General features: G+C 34.6%; 6 protein-coding genes across 6 annotated transcripts; 2 read left to right on the forward strand and 4 right to left on the reverse strand.

Annotated features, from left to right (window-relative positions):
- Nucleotides 1–81: 81 nt before the first annotated feature.
- On the forward strand, nt 82–2,580 carry TBLA0I01700 (uncharacterized protein; the record flags this gene model as incomplete). Its single annotated transcript, XM_004182299.1, has 1 exon — nt 82–2,580. One exon carries the CDS (start codon nt 82–84, stop codon nt 2,578–2,580), a length of 2,499 nt encoding a protein of 832 aa, XP_004182347.1.
- A 370-nt stretch (nt 2,581–2,950) lies between these two features.
- On the reverse strand, nt 2,951–3,292 carry ATG44 (mitofissin; the record flags this gene model as incomplete). The annotated part of the gene is made up of 2 exons (XM_004182300.1): nt 2,951–3,163; nt 3,284–3,292. The coding sequence occupies 2 exons, from the start codon at nt 3,290–3,292 to the stop codon at nt 2,951–2,953; spliced, it is 222 nt and encodes a 73-aa protein (XP_004182348.1).
- A 500-nt stretch (nt 3,293–3,792) lies between these two features.
- On the reverse strand, nt 3,793–4,965 carry TBLA0I01720 (uncharacterized protein; the record flags this gene model as incomplete). Its single annotated transcript, XM_004182301.1, has 1 exon — nt 3,793–4,965. One exon carries the CDS (start codon nt 4,963–4,965, stop codon nt 3,793–3,795), a length of 1,173 nt encoding a protein of 390 aa, XP_004182349.1.
- Nucleotides 4,966–5,788: 823 nt separating this feature from the next.
- On the reverse strand, nt 5,789–6,892 carry GAL7 (UDP-glucose:hexose-1-phosphate uridylyltransferase; the record flags this gene model as incomplete). Its single annotated transcript, XM_004182302.1, has 1 exon — nt 5,789–6,892. The coding sequence occupies one exon, from the start codon at nt 6,890–6,892 to the stop codon at nt 5,789–5,791; it is 1,104 nt and encodes a 367-aa protein (XP_004182350.1).
- A 971-nt stretch (nt 6,893–7,863) lies between these two features.
- Nucleotides 7,864–9,969, reverse strand: GAL10 (bifunctional UDP-glucose 4-epimerase/aldose 1-epimerase; the record flags this gene model as incomplete). Its single annotated transcript, XM_004182303.1, has 1 exon — nt 7,864–9,969. The coding sequence occupies one exon, from the start codon at nt 9,967–9,969 to the stop codon at nt 7,864–7,866; it is 2,106 nt and encodes a 701-aa protein (XP_004182351.1).
- A 1,571-nt stretch (nt 9,970–11,540) lies between these two features.
- On the forward strand, nt 11,541–13,094 carry TBLA0I01750 (uncharacterized protein; the record flags this gene model as incomplete). Its single annotated transcript, XM_004182304.1, has 1 exon — nt 11,541–13,094. The coding sequence occupies one exon, from the start codon at nt 11,541–11,543 to the stop codon at nt 13,092–13,094; it is 1,554 nt and encodes a 517-aa protein (XP_004182352.1).
- Nucleotides 13,095–13,476: the final 382 nt, after the last annotated feature.

The following is a 13,476-nucleotide window of genomic DNA, read 5'->3' on the forward strand; positions in this document are numbered from 1 at the left end:
TTTATAAGAAACTCCGGTAAACAATTTTAAATTTGGTATACATACTTCAATCACATAAAAAGATTACCCAACACGTTTAAAATGGGCTCACAGAATAATTCTAAGAAGAAAGTATCAAAAAACAAATCCCGTAAACCTACATCTTTTGATCCCCTTAGTGTCACTGAATCTTTAGGCTATCAAACTCATCGAAAAAACGGTAGAAATGTTTGGTCAAAAGAAGATGATGAAAAATTAATATCTTTAGTGAATGCCTCTTATAAGATATTAGGCTGCCCAAATGGGATTGAGGATGTTAAAACAATTCAGCAATCCTTTGAACTAACAAAAAAAATCAGATGGGATCAATTTGTTGTTTATTTTCAAGATAGAACAAGAAAAGCCAAAGATTTAAAAAAGAGGTGGTCAGGTTCCTTAGATCCCAACCTAAAGAAGGGGAAATGGACATCTGAAGAAGATTCGCAGTTATTAAAAGCATATGAAAAACATGGGCCACATTGGTTAAGTATCTCTATGGATATTAATGGCCGTACGGAAGATCAATGTGCTAAAAGATACATGGAAGTATTAGGTCCAGAAAGTAAAGGTAGATTAAGAGATTGGACAGTAGAAGAAGATTTAAAATTAATTAGTCAAGTGAAAATTCATGGGACAAAATGGAGGCAAATATCTACTCAGATGAATTGTAGGCCGAGTCTGACATGTAGAAATCGTTGGAGAAAAATCATTACTCTTGTAGTTCGAGATCAAGCATCTCCTGAAATTACAAAAGCTGTTAAAGAAAATAAAGCTATTAATGAATCTTTAGCTGGTGGTCATCCATCAATTCAAGGGCTAATGACTCAAAAAGCCCAATCGTCTGATGCTGAAAATGATGACCCTCATAATGAAATATCATCATCTTCTATTCATATTCCAATAAATTTTAGTAGTAAAAGTAAGCCTACTGATGATAATATTCTTATAAAGCCAGATGATAGCTTGATCCTAGAAAATCCAGATTCCATAAATGATTTTCGAGTGGTGAATAAAGATGAGAATAATAAAGACTCCCCTCATTTTTTTACAAGCTTCGACAGGCTTCGGTCACTGTCAAGCATAGACAAAGAAGGTCGTATATTATCACCCTCTCCAGACCACCTGCATGAAACACTTAATAATATTGATTCTGCTACAAATTCACACAAATTAGTTGAGAAAGCTAATTGTGCCAGTGATATGAATTCTCCCTCAATGAATCCTACTCATTTGGAAAAATCACCAATGCATAATTCCCTTACGAAAAAGCACGTAACGTCTACTTCTGAATGGACATATAATCTAAATGATTCAAAAGATCTGCCGATTTCAAACGGTGTCATAAATACCCCCGATCTAGTAAAAGAATTGGTAAAACAAGCAAAACTGCATAATTTGAACATTATTATTAATCAGCACGTTCACAATCATTACACTAATGTAACTAATAATAGGTCACCTTCTGATAACCATAGCAATACTGGAGGTATGAATAATAGTACGAGATTAAGCAATTCTCAAACAGAAAAAGATTTGTTAAATCCTCCTACTTCTTCTACAACTACCACTGATTCAATTCTCACATTCCAAGCGTATATGCCCTCAAGAACTAGCAGTACTACGCCAACTGCTAATTCAGATTATCCTTTAGATACTCCATTAATGAAGGGTGAAACACCAAATTATTATGAGAAAGAATGGTTTTCAAAAAGCCCGTTTGCCTCAGGGGTGAATAGTTTACTCTCACCATTACCCCAAACAGATTTTTTAAACTATTCAAATAGTCAAAACTCTAGCACTAGCAATAATAATAGTAATATTAGAATAAAAGCTGAAGACATTGCTTCTTATAATAAACAACTGACTTTGAGTAAAGTTTCTTCTCCTTCATCTATTAATAACTTTGACATTGAAAATCTTAACCTAGTGGCACATAACAACTCTCTGAACATGCATTCTCATAATGAGCATAGTAAGTCTACTCAGTTAGATGTCGAGCCTAATAGAATTTCGCACTTTAATTATTTATCACCTGCTTTAAGACCTCAATTAGGGTCATCTAATCTTAAATCAGGGCGTTCAGCTAATTTGGGAAGAATTTTAGGCCCTCTTTCACCATCAGGGAACATTAAAAACAATTTATTATATATAAAGAAACAAGATCTTTCGAGGTTGACTAAGAGCATGTCAAATTCACCAATCTTACCGGATCCTAACTTGACTATAGATATGAATATGAGCAATATAACTACTTCTGTAAAACAAACATCAATACCTCTTAAACACTCCAGATCGCTATCGTCAATGAACTCACCATTATTTACAGAAAATGAAGGATTCGAATTTTGGGAAAGTCTGAAAGGATTGGCAACCGTTGCCAGTTCACCTGCATTATCTGGAGCAAATTCAATAATTGAATCTACTTCAAGAGAAAAAATGGCATTGCCTGAACTTAATTTGCATGAAAAAAATACTAATACACAAACAGAGACTACAGATAATGGACTACTAAATGGCATTAAATCTACTGATATAGAAAAGGGCGATGATAAAGATATATGAAAGATGGTAAACCGTTATAAATTATCATAAATTATTATAAATTATTCTTAACTATTATTAATTATTATAAATTATTATAAACTATTTATTTCCACTCACAAAGAAGCATAATAAAGGCATATAAATTACATAACGTTATGTATTTACGTGTAAATTTGATCATTATTTTTTGTTTAATTTATTTGGTTAATTTTTACAGACGTTTAATTATTATTGGAGCAAATATTTACAACTATTTGTGAAGATAAAGTAATTCATATATTATATTTATTTTTATTTTATCCCTAGAGCAACTTTAATCGTTTGTCTTGCATTTAATATAATATATGTTATATTTCAAAATACTTTGATAATTATACAAGTTCCCCCTTTATTTTCTGGAGAAATAACTGGATGAACCACAAGTAGCAACTGTATAATCGTAAATAGATTCACCATAATTCAAATACTTGCCAAAATATTTACGGATAGTAGGATCTTCAATAGATTCTAATTTTGGGGTTAAGCCAGTATTCCTTCTAATACCTGCAAGGCATGCTGATACAAGAAGAAGATCAGCCGAAATGTGTACTATTTTACCAAACTATTTTAAAAAATCATCATTCTCTAGAATTATTTCAATGAACGTAATTGGTTAGTAAAAAATATTAAATTCATAAATTTCAAATATTAATTAATCTTAGCTCAAGTAATGAATACATACCATAGGCATATTTCTATAATTGCTCTGTTATTATGAATACACTAGTGTAGGTACTTTTCGAACAAAAGCCTTTTAACCCGCTAAGCTTCGATCTTGATATAACCGTGTTTTCAAGATGAGTTCGCTTGTTACGGAAACAGAGATTCTGATCTGAAAGCCTTGAATTTAAAAAAACGCATAGGTAGTAGGCACAGCAATTATGTCAAAATAATTCTATCTAGATACCGACATTAATAAAATAAAAGTTCAACAATACTATTATAGTTGCATTAAGAAAATTCATATAAGTATATATATCATTTATACATCTATCAATTTAATTACATTCTGAGTCTTGAAAAAAAAATAAGGAATAAAGTATTGTAAAATAAATATATTTGAAGATAGTTAGTACTAGGTTTGTTACTTAAACCCTAGAAAAAAGTCGTCGTAACTAATATAGTATAAAAATATGATTAAAAACATATTGGAAATAGAAATTGTGTTAAAATAAAAAATAATTAAAAAATTTAATAAAAATTAAAATATGAATTAATAGTGTTTTCACTATCAACTTCATAGATATATCTAGATCTCTTTTTATTTTTTGAAACTAATGGAATGTTAAGCTCGCTGTTAGACTCTGCACTTCCTTCATTGGTTTCAGAAGCTGTTAAAGATATATTGTCAAAATCTATTTCACTAAGTTCGGATGTATATTCTTCAAAATTAGACTTCAGTAATATTTTCCTATGGTACTCTCTATGTTTATTTAGAAACTTATATTTTCGAGCTTTGTATATTTGAATACTTTTTTTGCTTACTATTACATGTTCATCTAATTCTGGCACATAAAAAGGATGAGTAATTCCATCTAAGGAATAGTCATAGGTAGTATCACGCAAATATTTCCTAAATTTCCTATCTTTTTCAAATTTCATAATATCATTTTCAATATTAGAAAGAATTATTTGCTTCTTTTTTTCAAAATTTGTCAAATTGGGAGTTAATTTATTTTGATTATCTTGAGACATTTCAGAACCCTTTGTAACAATAATATTTTCCACAACTTCTTTATTTTCCTTCTCTTGGCATGTAGTATATAAAATATGCAATAACTGAGAAGGACAATATCTTTTGTTCCCATTGATTATTCCTGTTGTGAAAGTACAATAAGAAATTTCAAGGTAAGCTAAGTTTACTTCCCTTAAAAATTCAACATCCGCTTTATTAAATTTTTTTGTTTGGTATACAAGCTCTTTAATGTTATTGGAAGTCTTTTCATCTACCTGAATTTCAGAAGCAGTTGTGTTAGTATCAGTATTCCTATTATGGTCAGTATTGGTATTAGTACTAACAATAGTGCTAACATTAGTACTGATATTAGAACTAGCATTAGTAATAGTTTTAGAATTGGAATTCGAATTGGAGGTAGTCTTTGGATAAATAACTCTTGTCGTAGAATCCATCATACTCAACTCTTCTGGAGTGAAATTATTGAGTTTTATTACAGTAGTTGAATGAGATCGTGAATCAGATAAGGATGAGGTATAATCATGTAATGATTTCTCTAAATCCATTTGATCTCTATAACTCTGCCTAATATTTTGCTTTAGCATATAATAATAACCAATAGTAGACAAAATATAAGTTGCAATAAATGCACCAACAAAATAACCTAAAATTACTAATAATTTTGACATATTTTTTACTGATGTTTTGTCTTTGCTTATGTTGAAGAACGATATCTTTTAATAAGTGAAAAGAAGTATAATAAAGACAAAAAGAAAATTAAGTAGTCTTTGAAAAAAAATTTGGTTTCAATTTATATATTTTTGTAAAAAAAAACTTAAGACACTTTTTATATAAAGGATATACAGTATCCCTTAATGCAATTTGATGTTATTTCGGAGTTGCTGGGCGGTTATTAAAAAAAAGCGTCTTAAGCGACGCAAGTCAAGTTATCAGAGGAAGATATAGATGTCTGCAAATACAGAATATAATTTTCTAGAAAATTTCCAAGAAACATAAGAAATTAAGATAATTTTAGATATTTAGACTTTGAAGGCGGTGAAAAAAAAATAAAAATAAATATCAATTTGGTCTTAAATTAAGTGAATAAATTGGGATGTTTTAACTTGAGTAAATAGTTAACGAATGTTGTTTATCATTTCATCGATTCGAATTATTTTTGAAAATAAAAATTATCTTAAATAAATGGAACTAGTTTATTAAATAAATATTTGCTTTTCTAAGACATTTTATAGACAATTTTTTAAGTTTGGTAATATTTATTTTATTTTTACAGAAACAAAACATAAATTAGGTTTTTGCGAAAATTTCAAGGTACAACAAAAAAAAATTAAAAAAAAATGAGACGGTAAATTTTCCCAAATAAGAAATTAAGAAGATTTGTTTATTATTAAAAAGATCAAAAATATATAAGTACACAATATATAAATCTAATAGTCATTAACATTAAAAGTAGAAAAGAAAAGATAGAAGGAATGGCAAGAAGAGGGGAGTTTATAATTTTTCTAAGTAATGAGTCTTACCATCCAACTTTCTTAATCTTTCAGCAGCTTGTTCAGCAGTTAAATCTCTTTGAGGCTCACCCAACATTTCGAAACCGACCAAGAATTTTCTGACAGTAGCAGATCTTAATAAAGGTGGGTAGAAATGCATATGGAACCAACTGTTGTCTAATTCTTCTTTAGAGGCGTTCAATGGAGCTTGATGTAGACCCATTGAGTATGGAAAACTACATTCGAACATGTTATCGTATTTAACTGTTAATTCTTTCATGATAGAAGCCAAGTCACCCTTTTGCTTATCTGTGAAGTGGTCGACGTTTGGTGTCTTTTCCTTGGAGACAATCATTGTTTCAAAAGGCCAGACAGCCCAGTAAGGAACGACAACCAAAAAGCTATCGTTTTCCAAGACAATTCTTGATTTTTCTTGTAATTCTAATTTGACGTAATCACCTAATAAATCGGTGTTATGCTTATGTTTATAATTATGGAAAGTTTTAAATTCTTGAGAGACTTCTGATGGAACGACTTCTAAACACCAAGCTTGTCCGTGTGGATGTAAATTGGAACAACCCATGGCAGTACCTTTATTTTCAAAAATTTGCAAATACTTGAATGGCTTATTGTTTTCAGCAGCTTCTTTAGATAAGTCTCTATAAAGAGTTTGCCAAGCACCAACAACATCGGTTAATTCTGGAACAGACATTTGTGGGATAGTTACGTTATGTTTTGGAGAGAAACAAATGACAAAACAGTTACCTCTAACACCTTCCACTTTCAATAATCTATCTTTCAAAGATTTTTCACTGGATTCTGGTTGTAATGGTAAATCTGGTTGATCAATCTTGACAGCAGCATAATCATTTTGGAAGATGTAAGTGGTTTCGTATTTTGGATTAGAACCACCAGTAGCTCTATCGTTACCTGGACATAAGAAACATTTTGGGTCGTAAGCAGGAGCATTTGGCTTAGATGGAGTTTCTTGTTGACCTAACCAAGGTCTCTTAGCTCTGTGAGGAGAAACTAAGATCCAAGAATCCGTCAATGGGTTGTAACGTCTGTGAGAATGGTCAGTGAAATCGAATTCAGCGGAGGACATTTTTTTAATTAATTTTAATCCGGTTTTTTAATGGATTGTGGTTATGAAAAAGGTAATAATGAATATATAAATATTCTTGATGGCTTGTATATGTAATGAAAAAACAGCATAATTGAAACTTTTCGAAATTATGTAGATTTAGTGTCGTTTATATATATTGATTTGTGGAGATCTAAGCTCCATCTACAAAAAGGAAACCTACACCAAACTTAATTATTGAATCTATTACTGGTATAATTAGTTAGGGTGGGTATGACGAACTAGTAAACAAGTTAAACAGAATGCTATGGTGATATTATTCGAATTTTCGTAAAACAGCTTTTTTTTTAGCTGCATTAACTCAGTGGGGTTCGTAGGAAAGCCTAACACAGGCAGACTGTGGCCGAGTAGTTTTTTTTTTTTTTTTCTAGGCTGCCTAAACAGCGCCAAGTGGCTTTGGAGCATTCCGGACGACAGTGCTCCGGGCCGTGAAGCAGTCCTTTCGGAGCACAGTAAACCGAAGCGAATGCTGGAAGGAGAATGTAAATGGAATGTTGACTGGACGGATGAACGGGTTGGGAAGGCCCGGGTTCCGGGGCACAGTAGTCCGGGGTGGGCATAAGAGAGAGTGATAGCGCCGCACATATGAAATGGAAGGGAAAGTAAGAAAGAGAAGGTGTTAAATGTGGAGTTTAGTTATAGAGGAAATACAAAACATTGGTGACTGGAAAGGACTATGTATGATTAACATAATTACAAATAAGGGATAGACATAGTATTCTTTGTGTATGAAGATATTCTTGAATCAGCTGAAAGCTATAAGGAAAAATATAAAGTAAAAAAGAACATTAAGAAAAACATTAAGTGTGTTTATATTATTTATCATATATAAAAAAAGAATTAAGGTTTTATTATTTAAGCTATATATATTAGCATTTCATAAGTGTGTAAAAAGGACATTAGAGTTTGAAAAAGATTTTTTTTTTTCAGAATTAGGTAAATCTGTAAACGATCTTGGAACCGTAAACATCACCACGTTTCAAAATGACAGATTCTCTCCATTGTTCATGGTTAATAGCATCGACATATCTACCTGGTTCGACAGCGAAACCTTGTCTTGGAGTGTAACCTGCAGATAACCAATCACCGGTGTAAATTTGGAAAGTTGGTTCGGTAGTTAAGATTTCCAAACCGATCTTGGATTCTGGATGGTAAGCTTTAGCGACAGTGGTTAACTTTCTTCTCTTGGCAGTGTTAACATCAGTAATCTTTTCATTTTCATCGATGACAAAGGCGTAATCATAATCTGGAGTCTTTTCACCCAAGACAGTTGGCTTAGAGGAATCAAAAGTGGCAATTTCTCTAGTGATGATCTTACCAGTTGGAACAACTCTCTTCATATCCATATCCAAAGATCTGGCAGAAGCGACTCTTAATTCAGTACCGGCGAAAGTTTCCTTGTTAACTTTGTTTAAGTTGAAATAAGTATGGTTGGTCATGTTGATTGGAGTAGCTTCACCATTGACTAATTCAGCTTGATATTCGATATCTAAAGTCTTTTCAGCAACGTTAACGATATATTTGACATGAATGATTAAATCACCTGGGAATTCATTTAATTCTTTGCCGAAATCTAATAAAAGGAATTCAGCAGTGAAAATATCTTTTTTTGGGTTTTGAACTAATGGGCCCATGAATTTCTTGGTATGGAAAGTAGATGGACCACCATGGTTACAGTTTTCACCATTGTTGATAGTTAATTGATATTCTTTACCGTTCAAAGTGTATTTTCCCTTGGCAATACGGTTAGCGTATCTACCAATAGTGGCACCGATATAAGCGGTATCTTCTTGTAAATAACCAGCTTCATCTTTGTAACCCAAGACAACAGATTGACCATCGACTTTAATATCCACAATGGTGGCACCTAAGTTGGCAAAAGTGACTTCGAATTTAGTACCTTCACCTAAAGTAATGAATCTTGATTCGAAATCATCCTTTTGAGCAGCAAATTTATCCACGACACCTTTCAATTGGTAACCGAATGGGTTTTCAGTAGTCCATTTCCATAAATCTTTACAAGCATCAGCAACATTCAATTCAGTCTTCCAATGTAATTCATTGGTGGCTCTATCTGGCTTGGCAGTTAAATTCAAAACATCACCGGCTCTTCTTCCAGTGATTTCATATGGGATATCATCACCACAGGCATCACAGAAGGCTCTGTAGACTTCCAAGACGGTGGAACCAGTACCAGAACCTAAATTCCATTCACGACATAAACCTTCAGATTTAGTGTTATCCAAGTATTTCAAAGCAGCAATGTGACCCTTTGCTAAATCAACAACATGAATATAATCTCTAATTGGAGTACCATCTCTAGAGTCGTAATCGTTACCGAAAACGTTCAATTTTTCACGTCTACCAACAGCGACTTGAGCCATGTATGGTAAAAGATTGTTTGGAATACCTAATGGATCTTCACCGATCAAACCGGAAGGATGAGCACCAATTGGGTTGAAGTATCTTAAAATAGCGAACTTCCAGTTCTTCTTTTCAGATTCGTACAAATCGTTCAAGATCTTTTCAATGGTGTATTTGGTGTTACCGTATGGGTTGGTTGGACCTAAAGGACATTCTTCTGGAATTGGGATCATATCTGGGAATCTAGTGGCATCACCATAGACAGTGGCAGAGGAGGAGAAGACTAATTTTTCAACATGGTATTCTTGCATCAATTCTAATAGAGCTAAAGTACCCAAGATGTTATTTCTGTAATATTTCAATGGGATTTGAGTGGATTCACCGACGGCTTTCAAACCGGCAAAATGGATAACAGAGTCGATGTTGTGATTGACAAAGATCTTTCTCAATTCTTCCTTGTCACATAGATCGGTGTGGTAGAAAGTGATCTTGTGCTTGGTCAAGATTTGCAATCTGGAGACAGATTCGTATGAGGAATTATCCAAATTATCGACAACGATACATTCGTACCCGTTTTCAATCAATTCAGCAACAGTGTGAGAACCGATGTAACCAGCACCACCTGTGACCAAAACGTATTTCTTTTGTGGCTGAGTAGGAGTATGTTGAGTCATTATTAAGGGATTGAGACTATTTGCTTTTGTTCTTTTTTTTTATCGAGTTTAGATACTTGGCTTAGATTAGACCAGGTTTCTTTGGTTCTCTTTATACAAACAAGACAAACAAAACAAACATGATGAACATAATACCCTTTTCTCTTTTTGCAATATGTGTAGCATCAAGTCTTATATATATCTGATTACTGATACAGCTGATTTGTATTGTTAGCATGCTTAATATCTTTATCACCATAGTAGGAAACATGCACCAAGAAAAGTATTTTTTTTTTTTTACCTAAGACAAAGAATCGCACCTACAACCATCGTTACCTCTATTGCGTAAGTGTAAATGCAAGTGAAAAAGTGCAAAAGTGAAAAAAAAAATATCTATCCGTTTCTTTTGGCGTCATTCATTCAAGAATTTCAATTTCGGAGCAGAGTGGTCCAGAGATCTGGTACGGGTCTTTGCTTGTTTCAATTTCCGAAAAAAAAGAAAGAAAGAAAGACATAAAGAATACAATAACACAATCCAAACTAAATGGCCGAGGGTATATCCATTTTAAGCCACGGGTAATCTATTCTGAGCTATTTCCATTCTGTTGTCATGGTTGTCATGGAATCCGTCGGACCACAGTGCTCCGGTGGGGGTGCGGGTTTCGTCAAGATTTCTCGGTACAGAGTGGCCCGAAATAAAAAAAAGGAAGTAGGAAAATGTATAGAGGCACGGCGTACGGCTCAGGCACGTAATGTCTACGGCTGGTAATATTGGCCTGTTTTGTATTTGGATTTCTGTAGTATATTTTCCTGATTGTTTGGTGGACTGTGGAATGCGGGGTAGGGACGGAGTGTCCAAGAGGGAACATTACCGGCGCCTCGGTTCAACGGGAAGGCAAAGCGTGGGCCAAAAACGTGGGGTGGAAATAGTCGGCCGTGGAATCTGTGAATCGAGAATCTTGAATCGTTGAGAATGACGTGTGCGGGGCAGAGTGGCCCGGGCTATGTTGGTGAGCCGAGGAACTGGCTCGGAGCAGAGTGGTCCGGGTCTGCATACTCTCTAGGCGCGAATTTAGTCCAGTATTGGTGTAATGTCAAATTGGCAATTGGGCAAAGGGTAAAGGGTAATTGCTACTACCAAGAAAGACTTGATGTGTTGTGTTGTGTTGTTTTAACCATGATTCGTTATTGTTTTCTTTACCCCACAACTTAGTTGTAAAAAATAGACGGTTTGGCTAGAAAAAGGTCGTACTTTGCCTCCCCCAGATACGACACGATCTACTCTTTTTTTACGTGCATCAAACATGAATAGTCCCCTCACTCAACAAGTTCTCTACGGAACTGACTGGGTGTGGTCTTGGTCTTGTTTTAGATCGCGAATTGAGACTATGTTAAGGGTAGAAATGCTTTTGACAAAAAAAATAAAAATGCTTCCATTCTTGAAGGAAAATAAAACTATAAAAGAGTAAGGAATATTCAACTTTTAAGCATTAAATTTGTCTTGTCATAAGAAGAAACCATCAACAAATAGAGTACCACTTTATTCAAACACTCTTCACTCCCTCCCTTACTTTTTTAATATCTCGTCAATCATGTCTATTCCAATCTTCCACTCTTCTGGTGCTGCATTACCAAAGGCCTTAACTGAAAAATGTCCAGCTGTTATTGCCGGTTTCGAAAAAGTCTACAAGTCCAAGCCAGATTTCGTCTCTAGATCTCCAGGTAGAGTCAACTTGATTGGTGAACATATCGATTATGCTGATTTCTCTGTCTTGCCAATGGCTATCGATGTTGATATGTTGATTGCTGTTAAGGTTTTGGATGACAAGAAAAACCCATCCATCACTTTAGCCAATGCGGATGAAAGATTCGCCCAAAGAAAATTCGATTTACCATTAGACGGCTCCTTTGTTACCATCGATGCCTCCATCTCTGACTGGTCCAACTACTTCAAGTGTGGTTTACACGTTGCTCATGAATTCTTAAAGGAAATCGAACCAACCAAATTCGGTAAGGCTCCATTAGCTGGTTTGGAAGTTTACTGTCAAGGTAATGTCCCAACTGGTTCTGGTTTATCCTCCTCTGCTGCCTTCATCTGTGCCACTGCTTTGGCCATTGTTAGATCCAACATGCCAACCTCTTACAAGATGACCAAACAAGATTTAATGAGAATCACTGTTGTTGCTGAACATTACGTCGGTGTTAACAACGGTGGTATGGATCAAGCTGCTTCTGTTTGTGGTCAAGATGATCATGCCTTATACGTTGAATTCAAGCCTGAATTAAAGGCCACTGCTTTCAAATTCCCAGCTTTGAAAAGCACTGCTGTTGAATTCGTCATTGCCAACACTTTGAAGGTCTCTAACAAGGTCGAAACTGCCCCAACTAACTATAACTTGAGAGTCGTTGAAGTCACTGTTGCTGCTGAAGTCTTGGCTGCCAAATACGGCGTCTCTTTGAAGAAATCCGGTACTTTAGGTAAAGGTAACTTGAGAGATTTCATGAACGCTTACTACGCTAAATACCACAACGTTCCAAAGCCATGGGATGGTGATGTTACCACCGGTATTGAAAGATTGAACAAGATGTTAGAATTGGTTCAAGAAACTTTCGGTTCTCACAAATCCGGTTACACTGTTGATGAAGCTTCTGCTGCTTTGAACACCTCTAAAGAAGAATTCACCAAGGACTACTTGACCACTTTCCCAGTCAGATTCCAAGTCTTGAAATTATACCAAAGAGCCAAGCACGTTTACTCTGAATCCTTGAGAGTCTTGGACGCTTTGAAGATCATGACTTCTGGTCAAAAATTCGCCAGCGACGAAGAATTCTTCAAGTTATTCGGTGGTTTGATGAACCAATCCCAAGAATCCTGTGACAAATTATACGAATGTTCTTGTGAAGAAACTGACAAGATCTGCGAAATCGCTTTGGCTAACGGTTCCTACGGTTCCAGATTGACTGGTGCCGGTTGGGGTGGTTGTACCGTCCATTTGGTTCCAACTGAAAACGTCGAAAGTGTCAAGAAGGCTTTGATCGAACAATTCTACAAGAAGCAATACCCAACCATCACAGACACTGAATTGAAGGAAGCCATCTTGGTCTCCAAGCCAACCATCGGTTCTTGCTTATACGAATTGGCTTAAACTTAATTGATAAATTTTTTATGCCTTTTATTCATTCTTTATTTTTTTTATCATCTCTTTTTGCCATGTCTAATGAAACATAGTCACGAATTTTGTACGACCTACTACTACTACAACCCCCCACCTTTATACTATATATTATAAATAATTGCTTTTTTAAAAGATATTGTATTTTTCACTTCTCTTTCTTTATTTTTCGTATGCTTATATAGCTTGCGTTGCTACGGTAACCAAAACTGCCCTGAAATTTCTCCTGGCACTGCTGACAAATCACCACGGCTTATATCCGCGGAAACAAACATCCATCCGCGGAAATATCCTACTCCGGGTTTCCGTATTTACACTCCATCTGTTTACTCCGTGTATTGATTATTACTATTAT

The sequence above is a fragment of the Henningerozyma blattae genome, chromosome 9, assembly GCF_000315915.1.
Source record: "Henningerozyma blattae CBS 6284 chromosome 9, complete genome".
Taxonomy (NCBI): Eukaryota; Fungi; Ascomycota; class Saccharomycetes; order Saccharomycetales; family Saccharomycetaceae; genus Henningerozyma; species Henningerozyma blattae.